General features: G+C 44.3%; 3 protein-coding genes across 3 annotated transcripts; all 3 read right to left on the reverse strand.

The window, feature by feature from the left end:
• Positions 1-1009: 1009 nt before the first annotated feature.
• LOC109486821 (TWiK family of potassium channels protein 7-like) lies at positions 1010-13383 on the reverse strand. The gene is made up of 7 exons (XM_019790724.1): positions 13134-13383; positions 5900-6222; positions 5197-5446; positions 3847-4036; positions 3280-3410; positions 2746-2855; positions 1010-2399 (listed from the first exon to the last, which is right to left on the reverse strand). The coding sequence occupies exons 1-7, from the start codon at positions 13381-13383 to the stop codon at positions 2118-2120; spliced, it is 1536 nt and encodes a 511-aa protein (XP_019646283.1). The 3' UTR covers positions 1010-2117.
• LOC109486820 (potassium channel subfamily K member 9-like) lies at positions 10065-11391 on the reverse strand. Its single transcript, XM_019790722.1, has 2 exons — positions 11080-11391; positions 10065-10612 (listed from the first exon to the last, which is right to left on the reverse strand). Exons 1-2 carry the CDS (start codon positions 11279-11281, stop codon positions 10401-10403), a joined length of 414 nt encoding a protein of 137 aa, XP_019646281.1. The 5' UTR covers positions 11282-11391; the 3' UTR covers positions 10065-10400.
• Positions 13384-15370: 1987 nt separating the features above from the next.
• On the reverse strand, positions 15371-17631 carry LOC109486819. The gene is made up of 3 exons (XM_019790721.1): positions 17212-17631; positions 16187-16308; positions 15371-15824 (listed from the first exon to the last, which is right to left on the reverse strand). Exons 1-3 carry the CDS (start codon positions 17489-17491, stop codon positions 15495-15497), a joined length of 732 nt encoding a protein of 243 aa, XP_019646280.1. The 5' UTR covers positions 17492-17631; the 3' UTR covers positions 15371-15494.
• Positions 17632-18001: the final 370 nt, after the last annotated feature.

Genomic DNA, 18001 nt, shown 5'->3' on the forward strand with positions numbered 1-18001 from the left:
CAGGATACGAAAGTGGACAATCTTACAGACTCAGTAGTCAGTACTGCTACCCTGCATTTTCATTTTCAACCATAGAAACCGAAGTTGTCCGGATACTGTATTTACAAAAACGCTCCAGGCTGTTCCGCCATTGTGTCTAACAATATGCTGTAGCTCATGTGAGACAAGAAAGCGTTCGCGATGACATGTCTCTATTTGTGTTATGCACGATGACGTGACGCTTCATTCATTCATTCATTCATTCATTGCGAAACGCCCAGAGCTCGCTGACCACAGAATGCTTTGTCTGAGACCAGGATGACACAACATGCCTGTAAGACGTAAGAGGTGTCCGGGACGTCAGCTGACAGCATGTAACAGAACGACCTTATCTGTCGGAATCTGAGCGCCATTTGCAAACATTTGCAGGAGTGTTGAGCACCTGAAGTGGCAGGTATCACCCTGTGGACCGGTGGCTACAAGTGTCGGTGGTCCCACGGGCCTGTGACAGCTGGCTTTGCCCAATTTAGTCTCTGCATCCGGGCTGATGTACCGGACTCTACCAGACTCTTGGGTTGCTATAATATAGTAAATTTCGTCAAATAGACTGAATAATTTAGCCAGACAAGTTAGCCGCCACTGCAGTAAGTTACACCTTACAACGCGAGGAAAGTGCAGGTTAACTTCTCTGACAAATTAGTCACAGTCTATAGCTATTGGGCCAAACCTACCAAATGTGTTTTCCAGAAACCTGCTAGAGTAGTCTGGTTAGAGTATGAGTATGAGTTTTAAAGGGGGACCTTGAAATTTGAGAATATGACATTGATGGCAGCGAAAATACAACTGTATCGACTTTCCGCGTACTTCTCCCTAGGTACTGAACTTTTGCAACGTCCTTTGAACAGGCTGTCAGAGTTGTGGCCCTTTATAGTATGACAGGATGTATGTAAAGGGAGTTTAATGGTGATGTATGCATAGCAATGCGCTCGAATCGAGTTGACCCAACTTTATCATTTAAGCCTTTCTCCACACAAAATAACAACCATTAATCAGGCTCAGGAAAGGTCACGTGACGTTTACCAACAAGGTGCCGCTCGTCGCCATAGCAACCGCTAGATCCCCTTCGTTTGCGCTTCGGATTAAGGCGGATTATGAGAACTTAATCAGGAATGACGTTATTTAATGTCTAATACAGCAAGTGGTGTATTGTGTGAGGGGGTGACCTGACACTGGCCGGCCAGGCCAGTTTGTGGACAATGGAAACCTTTCCCCGTTGGGTAGATTAGTTTCAGGGCGTGACCGAGGCTGTGTTTGGGGAAGGCCGGAAGGAAACAAACAAAAGGACCGCACCTGAAGGCCGGTGTCGTGCAACCTTTGGCAGGCCTGTTACCGAGACTATCGCCTTTTCTCTCGGTTACTTTATCATTCTGCGTCACTACGAATATCCAGGAGAATATTTCCACACGTATAGATATGTAAAAGTCTGCGTGTATGTGTTTGTCAATACAGTAGTAACACTCCAACACTAGGGACAACCCTGGTTATAAAAGTCAACATTGTCATACATGACAAATAATGCCTACATCTGCATCTTTCGTGTTTGTGCTCCATATTTGTTTTACCGCTATCTCACCAATTATGACCCAACAAGAAAGCTTTCCTTGCACTTAATTGTGTTCTGTTCTGCTGGCTCGGTGTCGACAGTGTTTGACAAGTCCAGAGACTGTAGAATTTCTATGTTTGTCGGTGACAAAATATACATACATGTATACATCATAAATAAATGTCCGTGACAAAATATACAGACGTCATATAGTGTTTCGCTCATATCACCCTCACAGAGGAACTTAAATGGGTCATTCGGCACTGACCAAGAACAGTACAAGAATTATTTTTGCCTTCTCATTTCTTGTGATTTTTGTGGTCTAACGGTCGAAACTGAATGTATTCTAGGCCTGTCCGTGCATGTGTCCTGTACAATTTAGATGTCTCGTTACAGAAAAGGGCTGTCTCAGGTCCTTGTCGCTGGTTGCTTCTGTCACAACCTGTTTGCAAATTCTATCACATCAAAATCGTATGACGACCCACGACGAATGTGACCGCGCCGGAAGTTGTGAGTGAAGTGCCGTGAAGACGTCTCATTGCTCGGCGGTGGTAGCTGTGGTGTGGTCGGAGTCGGCAGGTGTCTGGCTCTGCGCTATCTCTTCCAAGTCGTCCCAAACCATCCACATGGGCAGCAGGTACACCACTGCCCGCTTGCGCCGCTGCCCGGACATGCGGCGCCACTTCATCGCCATCCGCCGCACCAGGACCAGGTCCTCCGGCCGCATCTTCTGCATGTTGAGCAGCCCGCAGCACGGGCACGCGTCCCGCCGGTACATCTTCCTGCCGCCGCAGAAACGCTCGTCAACCCAGTGGATCTGTGGGAAACGGCATTTCATCCGTTTTATCAATTTCAAACTTTGAAAAAAATCAAGGCCATTACAAGTCCAGGACAAGAGATGCAAAAGCCGAAAGTCAGGAGGCCAAAGTCGACATTGACCTTCGTCTTCCCAAGACCTTCTCACCTATCAAATCTCATATCTTACCGGATCACTTTCTTTTAAGAAATTACATTGTAAAACACTACTGAGGTGTCATGTGGTTACAGCGACGAGGGATATAGATTTAACTATGACAATGATCTTTCGTTCTTAAGGTTCGTGTCATATAGTATTGTACTGCGGTGCCCCCTCCCCCTCCCTGAGTGCTAGTACTGTAACTTACCGCTTCTTGTGTGAGCCTGAAGCAGTTGGACACCAGGGACAGCCCCAGGAGGATGTAGGGGAACACTATGAGCACGTACAGCTGCTTGGTCGGCACTATGTCACCAAACCCTGCAGAGGAGATAATGAGACGTGACAGTGTGCAACAGGTGTCACAAACGAGAGAACCTCTGGCCCAACAATTTGGTTTGTCCTGCTCTACCTCTTACTACTTACGACACATATTCTATATGCTACAATATAGGGGAAGACTTTCGTTATCAATGAAAACATTCGTGTGACCCATGCCTAGCCTGTATAACGCTTCAGTCGGGAAAGCTGCTCATACGTTTTGATTTCGTACATTCAGGCCAACATGAATGTCGTTTTCTTTTGAGATTTTCTTGGACTGGATTTGTGCCATCCTGACTGATTGGAAAATTGCATAATTGCTAAATTGTGGACTGAGAAAAACTGTACCAATATTACGCCAGCCATGTATCCTCGTGTAGTAGTCAGGTCTTTTAGACACAACACAAATTGCTCCCAAACACACCTATGGTGCTGGCGGTTATGTAGGTGTAGTACAGGCTGTCCACGAACGTCCAGTCCTCCCAAAAGCACAGTACACCAGCGCCGACTAGCAGGTAGATCACCAATAGCAGCACGATCACCCACACTGGAACTCTGACCGCATGGAAATATAGTAGCACGCGTGATTGGTCAACAGCCTATGATTACAAGCCCTGATTGTTATCTACAGTTGACGGACATGCAACCTTGAGATAAACAATTACTCTGGACTACAAAGGACATATTTCTAAGTAAATAAATACAAAGAAATACAAAATAGACCATCAATTGTTATAAGAAGAATATCCAGCACCAACCAACTGAAATTAAAAGTAACTGGATTTTTCATTTCGTCATTTCTCTCAAAAGAAAAAACAAAACGGGACAATACAATATTCATTTTTACCTGAGCGAAGTGAGGAAAGTCGTGTAAAATGCTTTCCTAACTTAAGGGCAGAAGATCGGTGACATGTCAGGACTCGAACCTGGGACCTCTTGGTTCCGAGTCGAGTACTCTGCCGCTACGCAACACAACCTCAGAAGTTCTCACCTTCGTGCTTTATCTGCGGGAAGCTCTGGACGCAGGACGGCGTTAACCTTCCTGGTCAGGAAGTGCAGGAGGTGACCGAACAGGCGGTTGATGTCGGCCAGCCACGCCAGCATCAGCGGCATGCCGACCGCGGCGTAGAACATGAGGAAGACGCGCCCTCCGGTCGTCTGGGGCGTGACGTGGCCGTAACCTACAGTGGGTTACCACAGGGTGGTCAATGGCTAGCCTCCAACAGAACTTTTTACCGGGGGTACGGATCGTAGATTTCGGTAAAAGGGGCAATAATTGGCCGAAAGAGTCAGTCCAAGGGAAGGTCAATTTTACTATCGGCGCAGGTGAATGAACTCTACGGTACGTGGCAAAACTCCCCAGGGTTGGCTGAATTTTACTGTGTTTGAACTTGATAAACACTAGTCGGTGACACTTTCAAACAACGGTCTATTATGTGTAGTTGTTCCTTTCGATAAGTGTGTTGGCTTCAACTTCAACGTGCTCAAGACTGTGTGTAGCCTCGACACTAACGAACCGGCTGCAGCTCTGGCATTAACTGGGACTGCCTCAATGATAGCCTATGTTTGTTTGCATGCGTGTTTGTAGGTACACGTGTTTGAATGTAGTAGTTGGTATGAGGGAGCTGTGATTACAGATTGACTGGTCTCTCCGCAAACCGACTTCGGTCTTGTCTTAACAAGTTCTCAGGCTGCAAGGTTACAGTCCTATGCCCGTGTAAGTACACGAGGCCATTTCTTTTGTCGTGCCAAGACATTCACAAGTACCCCCAAATACATCCCGAAGGTTTGAATTCTCTGATTTCATATTTTGTAATAGCCTGTAACAGAGTCCTACGTGTCTAGGTATACTCGGTGGCCCGAAAAAGTCCAGTAATGTGCGTGCAGCTCGTGCGTGCATGACTGACATTTTCTGAGGGGTTAAAAAAGGTCACGTGGCAGACAAATCATACCTCTGACGTACGCTCTCATCACACAAACATTGTTGTCACACACATGATTGACAAATACGTGCGATCAGAACAGACAGCACCATTTCAAAAACATTGCAGTTACATACAATTGGAAAATACCTGATACATGTATTAGAGGAGAGAAAATCATTTCAAACCTCGCGACTAAAAAGTACGTGAGACCAGAAGAGACAGATATGATTTTTTTCTAGTTTCTAGTATTGTTTTGCTTTACATGTGATATAAACATTGAGGGGGGAGGCATGTATTCAAGCTTAAGAAAAGCTGAGGTCATCTGGCTTTTGGAAATAGAAAAAGGGACGAACTCTCCAGACCTCATTCCCGAACACGTTTAACATAAGTGTTGTGGATAAGGCGGGAAACCCTACCGATTGTGGTGACCACGACAGCCGCAAAGAACAGTGCCCGGGAAGGGTCCGACAGGTAGGCGGGGGACGAGCCGTTGGTTCCCCACACAAACTCTTGTCGTGCACGGACAACCATCTCTTCGTGTTTCGCCATTTCCAGGTCCGCAACTCGTGTCCAGTTCTCAAAACTTGTGGTGTTGTTCGCCGCGGCCCGTAACTTGTCCAGGACAAAATGGCGACTGGCAGGCAGGTCTGGATGCCGCGCCTTTTGCTGTTGTGGGTAGATGAAAATATCAATGATACTAACAACAAAATTAACAAAAATGCACCGCAATATCTCTTTTAAATGTGACGGAGGATATACCATAAAATACCAACTAGTTTAATTGTAGTGTTCTGATAAACTTATAATACGTTAGCTGCTGAGTGATCACTAGGGTAGCATCATTGTCCATCCTTTTCGACGTTGGTAACCTGACTATTTTTCTCATCCTCATGATACCGCCTGGTTTTGACAGTTTTTGTCTTACGCTATGCATTCATAAGTTTACAGTCAGTCAGTTTACGTGAGTCAACGAACAGAATTATGTTGTTTGCTGCATGCTACATGCTGTGACATTAGCACAGCTAGTGACACCGTCTTTGACTAAACATACAGGCCACAATTCGTGGTCGAGTTGCACGAATTTCAGTGATCCAAGAACTGATATAAAATCACCCTCACCCCTTCGCACTCCAACGTGCAGAAGACCCAGGCGCCGAATCCGAGGTACGCGACATTGAGGATGACTATTTTCAGATGAGGCCACACGGTGACGGCTACAGCCCGTAAACTGCAGCTGCAGCAGGCCGGTTTCCACCCCTCACCCCCCGATCCTTTCTGGTCTGTTTCTCCGGTATCATTCTGAACTTCTTCCTCTGCGTTTACGAATGGAAGAACGCTAAGTCGTCTGGTTGTCGTTTCTCGTCGTACCAAATCCTTGCTGGACGTTTTGCGAAGATCCGGAGTAGCAGCACCACTGTTCACTCTTCCCCCGTACATGTTGCCTTCAACGCTTGACCATGGATGTAAAACGCCGGCACAGTCGACGGGCGTTAGTCGTACTTGTTGGCCGCCAGAAATTCGCTAAATTTGATAATTACCAGGGAGACGAGCGTATTTTTCGCCAGAAAATCTAACCTATCAAATTGTACGGGGCCGGTGACCTAGCGATTATCTGCTCATCCCTAAAAATATTGCGCGCTGATGAAGAGAACACCGGGTGGATCACTGCTGAAATATCATTCAGAGATCACGAGCGCTGAGATCACAGACTCTTCGGCCGATAGATTTCCTGCTGTGTAGCGGGGCTACAGAAATGGATCGCCGCCTGAATGGTTATCAAAACTATTTTCTTCACAGAGAGACCAAAACCGTAGTCACAGTCGTTGGTGAGTGAACGTGGACGTCGGTCCCCAACGTTATCGGTAGGGAATGATCAATTGGTGCCTCTGGACAATTAAATAAAACAAAGACCAAACTTTAGGCTCCAAAAATACTCCATGAAGATATGCTAGTGACCGTCCCCTTCCTTGTCCACGGTGCCTTGTCTGCATCCAGTCGTTGTGTTGATTACATTCCGTAACTGATGCACTGCTAGAGCACTTCTGTGTCCTGTTTGTGAAACAAATAGACTCTTACACAAAAGCGTGTCGTCAACCGTATCGTAGCGCTGTCACGCCACACAAGGCCGGGCTTACACACCATCAACTCCAATTTTCCCATTCATCAATAACAGATATATGGGAGAGGTTGTGAAATTATGAGCCCACCCGATTTCATGACATTACGTAATATCCTTATTTTCTTACTTCCTTATTCATTATTGGCAGCTTGCTAATGCCCCCAATTTATGAAATCTGTTTTATAACGAATTCATAAAAATAGTATCACAAGAAATAGGCTAGGACACGTGTAGAGGTGAAGTGTTGCTTTATTCGGAATTATGGTATGGAGTATATGGCATGTGGTTAGAGTTATGTTGCATACTCTCTTATTGCAGGCGCAAAAAGATTAAAGACATACAAAGCATGCTAAGAAATGCAGATGAATGATTTGTGTGTATGTGGATGCAAGGAACCTGAGTATGGCACAATTTTGATATCGTGTCAGCATCATTTGGTTAGAAACATACCATGGGGTATATATTGCCTTATGGAAAGGATCTGAGAAAAAAAATCGTCATTTGCTAAGAGTTAGGTTGCCAAATGCCCGAGATGCTTTATCGTGGTGACCTGACAAGTATCTAAAGACTTACTAGAAGATTGTAAAGCTTGTCAAAATTATGCCTGTTACAAGCCTTTATTAATATGACCTCCCCACGCAGTCTTATGCATTTACCTTTTTTTATAGCGTGCATGATTGATAAGTCCTTTTGAAGCACATCACCTTTGTCGGGATAGATTCTGATAACATATTACAGTAGAAATTCGTCGCAGTCACTACGTGATTTATTGACGCAAACAAAGCTGTATACTATGGAAAATAATGTGCACGGTTGGACTTCAATGATTGATATTGTCATAGCAGTTATTGGTGCTACCTGGCCATTGTACCTGTGTTACTTTGTGCATAGGTAAAAAGATACAACTACAAATGGTGAGACTTGAATGATTGAAACAAAGAAGTAGAAAAACTCACGGTGGATTTTATTAGTTGAATTGCATCAAACTTTCAAGATATAGTTTGTCTGACCTCTTCCCTCATTACTTCAATAAAAAGCGGGCTGATTTGAGTATTTCATAAATAAACGAAAGTTCAAACAAACAAACAATGAATGCATGTGCACATAAATGATCATATCATAAACAAAAAGTGGCTCGATAAACAATCGATTTCAAACCTGCAAGCACAAATCGTTTTGACGAATGTACGTGCAAACAAACAAACAAACAAACAAACAAACAAACAAAGAAGCAGTCATGGCAGACCAAATGTAGGCTTGCTTTAAACAAATACATATAAATTATAACACTTGACTGTTGAAAGTTTAAAACTTTAATTTAAAGTTTAAAACTTCTGTTTCAACACAGATTGTTCTCACTGGGGTGACTGGTCGAAAGTGACAACAATCTCTTGTTGTGAACAAAAGTTTTAACTTTAAACATGTAACTACCAACACAGAACTTTCATGCTAAAACTGTCACTTGAATATAATACTCTATATTTATAGAACCCATAGGGCTCACACGGATTTGATCTAATACATGTGCACAGAGTAAAGTACCGCTCAGGGCTGGCCTGCACTGTTAATAGCCAATGACAGCATGGCAATTATCGGTTTGACCAATGAGACATTGGCTAGATATCCATCGCATAGTTGCAGTACGTGTTTTTCTAATTTGCATTTCTACGTTTCAACACAGGCGGACGGGGATATCTGATTGGTCAATGGCTATGATTCAATCATGCCGTGCGTCTGGTTCGTTGATGTCGTCCCAGACCACCGTGACGGGCAGCAGCTGTGCGCGCCTCCGTCTGGCCGACTCCCGGGAACGGCGCCTCCACCTCAGGGCCAGCCGTCTGACCAACACGATGTCTTCGAGCCGGAGGGGCTTCGCGTTGGTCTGTCCGCACCACGGACACGACTTCAATCTCGTCATCACCTGTGTACATTCCGCACTGAGCCAGATCATCTGTAAGAGTTAACACGTCATCACCGTCAGTCACATGCCGGCTGCAAGACAGCCTCTACTCTGTAAAGACACATTGGTCTAGAAGCGGATGGCACATGCGAGACAGGGCTGACATTGTGGCTCGAGTGACAGAGGAACCGGAGAACAGGCAATCGAGATTGCTCAAGTAAGTCAAGTCATTGACCTTGCTTCACCTCAAGTAACACAATAACGAACACCTCAGCTTTTTAGAAAGCCCCATTATAGAAAATAACTTTGCATGATTGTGCTATTGATTTATGACGTCCTTCATTTCTTGAAATATAGCTTGACCTTCAGGCTCACCCTATTTCCTGTGTCTGACCTTTAGACGTCCTGTCAATCTTTCCCCACCCATGCAGACAAACATACAGACACACAAACCAACTGCTCAGCCACCCAAAATATTGCTTTCGTGCCTGGAAGAACGACAGTATGCAGCTAGCCCACCGTATTTCCCGTGAGCCCGTTCAGCATGGACGCCAGCGCCAGCCCGACCATCACGTACGGCAGTGCCAGGATCACGTTCAGCTGGTTGGTCGGCACAAAATCACCAAATCCTGAAACGTCAACAATCTTCGTGTGAGTTTCCAACGATTTCTTACTAGATCCCACTTCGGACCAATATTGCCCAAATCAACAAGAAATTGGAGATTTCATACTTCATGGAAGTGTTTTGGGTTTTCGTGACTTTCATCTTCGACAGCGAAGGGCTTCCAAGACTAAGAAGACCCTCGAGTTCGCCACCTCCGTGGTTCGCCCCATTTCCAGTGTCTGGCCTTTGACCTGTCATTCTACCTGTCAATTTCCCCACCCATGTGCTGTCAACCTGCTCTGTTCGGACAAACAGACACTATTCCACAACCCCAAACAATACTTCTGTACCTGGGGGTAGCAATGCCAAACGCTTAAACGCTAAAACGATCATACTACCTTTCACCAATGAACTGTACAGAACATGTGCTTACCTATTGATGTAGCTGTAATGTATAAGTAGTAAACACTGTCCATTAGGTCCCATTTTTCCCAGGCGGATAACCCGGCGGCACCCAGCAAAAGGTAGGTAATTAACAGAAAGATGGTGACCCAGGGTGGCATGCTGTGGAGAGGGGAAAGAGCATATCGTTGTCAATCTAATTTTTTTTTCACTGAAAACGATATGATGTCAAGCACTTTTTTCCAGAAGTGGTTGCTGTACATTTTTACTACCCATAAATTACAGACCAACGCACGGCGACCAACTACCTCACACACATCTTACATCACATCCGTAGTACTAGTAGGTCACTGTACAATTTTAACGTCGTTGTAATTTTAAGCAGGCTGTGGATGAACCAACAGCCTTTCCGGTTACCAAGGCAGCTGAATTTCAGTTTACGACACTTGCACGACTAACCCAACAATGCCATCCGTTTGCGATCGCACAACGCTCGTACGACCAGCCCCTTACCCGCATCTGAGCAAAAATCATTACACCGTGTTTGTTTGGTACAAGGACGTTTTCTTCGTCACAATATTTGTTGAAGTTACGCCTATAGAAATCTTGGGAGTTCCCACCTGTCGACTTCTGATGACTTCTTGGAGCCGCACCGTGACTTCATCTTCCCGATCAGGTAGCTCAGAAGGGAGTCCAGCTGAGCTCCGACGTCACTCACCCACGTCATCATCAATGGGATACCGAAAATGGCGTAGAAAATCAAGAACACTCGTCCTTCTGGTGTCCTGGGCGTGCAGTGGCCATACCCTGCAATAAGAAGTTGGAGATGTCATACCTCCGTGGAATATCTGTAATTTTTTAATTTCTTGTTTTATTCATTTGTAAATCGCCTGTTGTATTTTAATATGCATTTTGAAGCCCAGCGAACAAATTCCCAATCATCTTTCTGTTCTGGGATCTAGCTTCCTGTGTCTGACCTTTTGTGGTCTGTGGTTAGGAAATTCCCCTCTCACTCAACAGTACGTTCGTCGAACACACAAGCAAACATACACGCACACACCACACATCACACATAACTACACGCACACTTACCACACATAACCACACACACACACCTACACCACTCACACACACACACACACACACACACACACACACACACACACACACACACACACACACACACACACACACACACACACACACACACACACACACACACATGCACACCCCCATCACACACACCGAACGCACACCGCACGCACACACCTTACCAATAGTTGTGACGACCACAAACGCCAGGAACATAGCCCTGGCCGGCACTGCGAGGTACCGCTCGTTGGTGGTGTTTGTCCCGTACACTAGGTCCAGTCTGGCGTTCACCACCATGTCCTCGTGTCTGTAGAACTCCGCAGAAACGGCTTTCTCCCACTCTTCAAACGCAGTACTGTTACACTTACATATAGATGCGTTCATGCTGAGAGCATCGAAGAGTACCTGTCTGTGTGCATGGTAGTTGACCTCCGCCTGAGAAATGACAAGACGGAGCCGGTTTTGAACGACCAAGCTGGCTAGTAAGAAAAAATGAGGAAACATAAACCAAGCAGAGAAGAACTTGCGATAGAAAAGGAATCTTTGTGTAAGAGTTGACGCATACGTCTTGAACCCTGCGGCTAGGCAAAGACATTCTTACAGGAATGATATTAAGGTGACTATATATATATCCTTGGAATTTACATGTCAAATGGACTTGATATCCACAAAACTCTACATCATAATTATAATCATAAAGGGAAACGTTCTTATAGAACTTGAGGGTCTCATTCAGGGGTCAGTCAAAGCAATATCTCGCCCTTCTTCACGCTCTATTTCATTTTATAAACGTTCTTGCATATCGAAGTCCCATGGGCCTTTGACTCAGTTCCAGATATTGTACCGTTTAGACCTGTTAATGAACTATGCGAAATATCAAATGCGCAAACAATTCACTTCACCACTGCACTTAAAACTGCCGACTCTGATCCCGAAATACTTGTGTTGACACAACTGTGGGATGGTAAGTCTAAAATATTAGTTTGGGGTGCTATAATATTCATAAAAAATGCTCCCTAAGTCTAATAACGTCTGTGGCATGTTTGTACATGTATGACATTGATGACATGTATTGTGTGATATATTGATACAGTTGCCATTGCAGACAATAGCTACTGGCAAGATCCCAAGGGAATGGGAATGTCTACCAACGTACATGACAGCTGGGCACGTCTGATCCATATGGCGTCGTATGGTTTTGGGTGGCTTTGTCTGTGGGTTTGTGTGTATGCTTGTCCAGCAGAGAAGCTTGCAGTGAGTGTGGGTGGAGTTTTGGTTACTTTGTTGACAGCAGGGAGGTTAAGTTTGAAGGTGACCCGGCAGCTGAGGAAGTGGTTTTAAAACTGTGTGTAATACCCGAATAAATTACGTCATGCAATCCCCTCCACACTTCAAATACATTCATGAAATCCCCAAACACTTCCCGGGGGTCTTTCTTGTTATATCATGTAGTTTGTCATCATCAAGGTAAAACAGAACAGAAACATCTACATGAAGCAATAGCTGAAAAAAACTGCGACCCAGTCCCACTTTCATCTCTGCACTGTTCATATTGTAAACGCGCACAGCGAAAGACATGGCACAGTCGAAAAGGCGTAAAAGAACATAGGAAACGCTTAATCATGATATGAAGGACAGAAAACACAAGCCAGCCTTCTCAAGGGAAATAAGAATAACTTTTCTATCACGAATCGTTTGCTATCACGCTATCACGGAAACAACCCGTTTTCTTTTATGTTTTTATACACTGTTATAAAAGAACATAAAAGTACTTAAGAGTATCTAACTTATTCTTCGCAGCACATTTTAGTCATAAGTATGATAACTGTCCAAGTCATTATGTGAAATACCATCGGACTGTATGGTTATCCTGGATGAAATAGTGACTACCACAACCCTATAGCAGGACTAAACACGTGTGTGTGCATGTCCCAGAATCTGTAAATGTTTTGCAATTAAATGTTGCTTCTTCAGTTCAAATCCTACAAAATGTTGTCTTAGGTACGACTGTAAAACAGCCAATGAACTGACGGAAAGCTTATTTCACACGACTCTGTGGTTTCTCTGCTGATATCCTCGCTATGATCCCCATTAAATATTGAATATTTAATGGCCCCAAAGATAAATCATAGGAAATATTTCTGAGTTTTTATCACCATGAAAAAAGGGTACAGGAAACAGGCAAATATATCAACGACGAGGTGAACAAATAAAACTGTTCAAAGAGGAAGTTGACCTACCGGATCCGGAGGAACTTCCAATGCTGCAAACATAGCGGCACCAAATCCTAGATACCCTATGTTAATGAGCGCCCACTTCACGTGAGGCCAGACGACACCGAAGGTTCTCTTCATCCAACTTGTGTTCTTTCTTGTTCTCACCACCCGTGCCCTACTGTTGTCAGGCGGCTGCACGGCAGGCACGATGTCCTTTTCCTGGTCCACAGCCGGGAGAGCGTGGCCATGGCCGCCGCCATTGTTCGACATTGATCTCCGCTTGTCGCGAATGGCCGGGCGGTTAAGCTGTCCTCCGTGCACCTGTTGCACTTCAAGAGTCGTCATCTCTTTTCTAATTCACTTGTGCCGTTGGTTATACATGTATGAAAGTTCGTACCGAGGCGTTACCTTGAAGTCTGTTATGGTCTTTCTTCCTCAGTCTAAGGCAGATTAAACCTATAGCCTACCACTCGTTAGAGGCAACACTCGTCCCAACATCCAGCTCCTCTTGTTGCAGCTGTATCGCCTGGCCTGACCGGATGTACTGAAGTTACGGCCTGCTTGCAGAGAGGGATAAACTGATAGGACGTTGCAAAAGGCTACATTTGAGTCGTCTAACAGTATGATTGCTGTCTGTAGGTGCGACCAATTGTTGACAATGACAAGATCATATCATAATCCACCCAACCAAACAATGGCAAACCCAGACTCATGTAATTGGAGCACATATGATGCCACGGTTGACTGCATTGGACAACATGACAGCCGCTACAAAGGTTTCATTTTTTTCCATTAGAAGCAAATTACACATTGAGTACTCTGCAAGAAATTTTCATACTTTTTTCAAGACACTACTACTCTAGCAAAACGCCAACGAATTGGCTCTATTTGCTGGAGTCGTAGGTTCGCATGGGTTCAGGGCCTGGTCTTTGTATGGGCCAAGACCGGATTAACTGGAGCGTAGGCATATCGACTTTTAAAAGAAGGAATTCCTTATTTTCAAAGATTGACCAAAATGTCACAATATCTTCCATAACACATCGCATTGATAGGAAGGAGGAGAACAACCACTATTTGAATAAACTACCGACTACCGAATTTCAGATCACTTGGTTGAGTAATGAAAGAATAGCGGTGGACAATTTATCTATGGTCAAAACAAGACGAAAATAGTCTGAGTGCCATCGTATTTTGTATGGGAGCCAACACGAAGAAACGTTGCGACATACAATGCAATTTTTGTTCTCCACTCTCACCCATTGTCGCTACAATTCGCAGACAAATCAGCACAAGGTCAGTTTTGTGAGGGAACACTAATAAGTTATATGTGAGGTCTTGGATTTCATTACCTTTTGGTTATTTTCTAAAACTGACGCATACTATTTTGCCGTCAAAATATGCGTTAAATTCCAGACATGTGAATGTCAAGAATGATGATTACAAAGTAGTATTACTCGGGATTACACGTGAAATAACTTATTGTGACCACAACAGAATAGAAAGGCATTGCTCGATGAAGCGTATATACGTATAGAATTCTGAATATTTAATACAGTTTCTCCATTCAAAATATACGTTACTATGTAGGAGGAAACAGCTACATACAATCATAAAAATCATCAATTACTACTGCTTCCATGATCAACCTTTTACTACAGTCTTAAGTGATGCAATGCTACTATTCGAGAGAAAACTCTCGTTTACGTGCATTTGCGCACACCGTTACAATGTTGCCATTGTTGTGGCGGCTAATCTTTCAATTACGTTAATGGTTTCATCCGTGGTGACACTAGAGGAAACATAAACAGGCACGTACTGAAAATGTGAAATGGATACGTTTTGACAATAGACCCATCCAAAAGCCCCGAACACCTTCGATAAAATGTATAAGTGACAAAAAAAAAAAAAAAATAAACGTAAAATAACAATATGTGACGACATACAACTATTTTCTCATTGGTCGAACCGCTAAATGCCATTCTCTGATTGGTTGAACCGCTGGATATTCTGTTTCAATACTATTTCAGTAGTCAGGACACAAATTAAAACATACTCATTCTCGTCTGAAGTTCTGTTGCGAAAGTCAGCAGTTGGAAAGTCTAGTGTATCAAAGGCTTTATTTGTATCTGTATCAGTTATACAGATACAGATACAGATGTTTGATATACGTTTTGTACTGCTTGAGTCACAAATTGTACCTCCTGGATAACCCACACCATCAGGTGATCCCTACTGCACCAAGAGCGACAAACCGCCAGAGGTCGCGCCTGTTGCTTGAGGTTTCACGCCAAGAAATGATAATATCTCAAGATCTTATTGATAGCACATATACATAAGGATTGTAGCCATTTCAGGATATGCTGTTGCTGTCCGTTGGCAGGTCAGGGTTGGCCTTTTCCGACTTGATAAGGGTTTGGGATTTGCTTCGCCCAACGCCAGTTTCGTTGTCGTTGTGGCGCCGCCAACTTGATAGAAGGCAGGCCTAAGTTTTTGTCGGGACTTGGGGGTACTGGTCGCCGCCGTGCATCTGTCTTACCTCCCGTAGTTTCAGAAACTCGAGTGGACGAGGGTGCAAAGGACGACACACCAGTGGTCATAGTTGTAACAGTTGAGAGCGTGGAGCTGGTATGGTGGGAGGATGTTGTCCTTAGGTCGTGATTGCTGCTCGTGTGCCCCGACACCACTTTCACGTTCGTCTCATGGGGTACGTGCTAATGACAAGTTAACAAAAAACAAAAAAAAAGTACAACCAATACTAGTAGATGAATAGTAGAAGATGATAATGGCAATAAAAGCTATATAAAGATAACACAAGAAAAGCTAATTGAGATGTAATACATTGTAACACAAAAAAGGTCCAGTGTCCTGATGTATTTCAGTTTTTTTTAAGTTGTAAAACTATCCAAGGACATTATACTTATAGAGAAATGTATAATGTCCTTGAACTATCTTTGTAGGATCAATTCGACCGGAATCTAAAAAAAAGAGAAAAAAGGCATCTCTATCTAAGGAACCAAATTTTCTCCAGCACCATAATTGGAAACACAATACAATGTATTTTCATATGCCTTACCATGAGTCGAGCCCTCTGGGCATGGTTGTCCGGGTACGCCAGGACTATCAGTAAGGACACGACGATACAGATGGCCACTATGGTCCAGATCTTAGAAGATTGCTTCTTGCAGAATTTCCGGACTGTAAACAAAGATCATGGTTTATGTCTATTCTATCTTTTCCCTATGACATTGATACTGCTTAGCCTGGGTGCCATCCTATTTGTATGCCGGGGCTCCCATACTCGCTCCCTAGCTCCCCCCGCCCCAAAAAAATTTAGGGGCGAGTATCAAAGCCCCGGAATACAAATAGGATGGCACCCAGGCTAGATACTGCTAGGTAATCATAAAAAAGGGCAAGGTATCTTTGTGACTGTGTGACTAATTAATAGGGCCCGGTCACATACGTCGTAGGTCATCGTACGATTTTGATGTGAGTTTTTTCAAGCAGGCTGTAACTGCACCAACCATCGACAAGCCTTTTCAGTAACAAGGTATCAACGTATCAACTGTATGCAGGACTATCCAAAGAATGCTCTCGTATCGCTGATTAGACCAGGCGTATAGTCGACGTGATTTGTATCATTGCTGAACTGCGTACATTTCCCAGATTTTTCTGCACCTACAATTGCCTATGTGACCTGTCCAAGGACCAAGGACCTGTCCTGTGGAACTGTCTTGCTGCTGATCAACGGAAACTGATCACGTCAACATCATCATTTAGAAAGAAAATCGGACTGTAGACTAGTGGAGAGGACTGAATTTGGAAAATGAACTAAATGTGCCTATAATGTGACTGTGTTGTATATGTACATGTTTGTAACGTTTTTGTATATTGTTGGGTTCGATTTGTATTTTTATGAAATTGTATGTTTTAATGTGTGCCCAGGGATACCTGAAAAGCAGATCAATGGATCTGAGGTATTCCCTGGTGAAATAAATAAACTTGAAACTTGAAACCACCACGTCTTAAAGTTAAATGCTATTATCTATACGCATGCAATAAGATTGAGCAGTCATTCTTGATCTGTCGTCGTCAACCTACCTCTGGATAAAGCTGACGGACTTCTCGAGCTCGGTACGAGGACGACTGGTGGTACGGTGCTTAGGAATGGTACTCCGGGCATGGTCAAGATAGGTCCCGCCGAGACACACAAGGGGAACTGCTGCCCAAAGTTTACACCTGGTAGAGTCCAAAAGTGTGAGCTGTCTGCGTTGCCCTGCTCTGGTATTGGCAGGGAACACACCACAGGACTTTGCCAAGCAGGTAGCGTGGAAGGCAGGGTAGTTCCTCGGGCGAACACATCACCACAGGCCGTAAACATCCCCGCAGGTCCACCATGGCAGCTGCTGACTGGACCCGGCAGTCTACCTGCCAGGGGATTGGGATTTCGACCCCGCGGATCAAGCGCGTCAGAATCTTTGATAGTATAGTAGGTGTGAACACTTTCCGATTGTGTCGATGTTGTTGATTGATTACCCCAGCTAGTCCCAGGCGGCCCTTGAGCAGGAACGTTGAACCTTGGCATGCAGCACGCCATATTTGCGAGTTCTCATACATTTACCATGCCTCCCCTACTTCCAATTTGAGCTAAGACAGTGCTTCGATGCAACGTCTTGCCCGTACCATAACAGTGTCGACAGCAGCAGTAGTACAGCGCACAGGGGTGAACATATTCATCCGCAGTTGGGATCGCCTGCAGTGATTTGTCGCGTTTTGCCGCATTGACGTCATATCTGCTTTCATAACCTATGCCGCCAAAAAGACGTGGGTTGGAATTAGTATAAAAATGCTGGCGTTCTTGGAGCAGATTGAGAAAATTCCAACAAAACAC

This window comes from Branchiostoma belcheri, unplaced genomic scaffold (genome assembly GCF_001625305.1).
Source record: "Branchiostoma belcheri isolate BF01 breed outbred unplaced genomic scaffold, Haploidv18h27 scaffold83, whole genome shotgun sequence".
Taxonomy (NCBI): Eukaryota; Metazoa; Chordata; class Leptocardii; order Amphioxiformes; family Branchiostomatidae; genus Branchiostoma; species Branchiostoma belcheri.

Coding starts and splice junctions, on each gene's coding strand:
- LOC109486821 (XM_019790724.1), bottom strand. CDS start 13,383: ATGTCGAACAATGGCGGCGGCCATGGCCACGCTCTCCCGGCTGTGGAC. Junction 4,037..5,196: donor TGTCGTGGTCACCACAATCG/GTAGGGTTTCCC, acceptor AACCCACTGTAG/GTTACGGCCACGTCACGCCC. Junction 3,411..3,846: donor CCCGCAGATAAAGCACGAAG/GTGAGAACTTCT, acceptor CCATGCGGTCAG/AGTTCCAGTGTGGGTGATCG.
- LOC109486820 (XM_019790722.1), bottom strand. CDS start 11,281: ATGAACGCATCTATATGTAAGTGTAACAGTACTGCGTTTGAAGAGTGG. Junction 10,613..11,079: donor TGTGGTCGTCACAACTATTG/GTAAGGTGTGTG, acceptor TTCTTATTGCAG/GGTATGGCCACTGCACGCCC.
- LOC109486819 (XM_019790721.1), bottom strand. CDS start 17,491: ATGTTTACGGCCTGTGGTGATGTGTTCGCCCGAGGAACTACCCTGCCT. Junction 16,309..17,211: donor TCCGTCAGCTTTATCCAGAG/GTAGGTTGACGA, acceptor CTTTGTTTACAG/TCCGGAAATTCTGCAAGAAG. Junction 15,825..16,186: donor CCCAGAGGGCTCGACTCATG/GTAAGGCATATG, acceptor ACTTGTCATTAG/CACGTACCCCATGAGACGAA.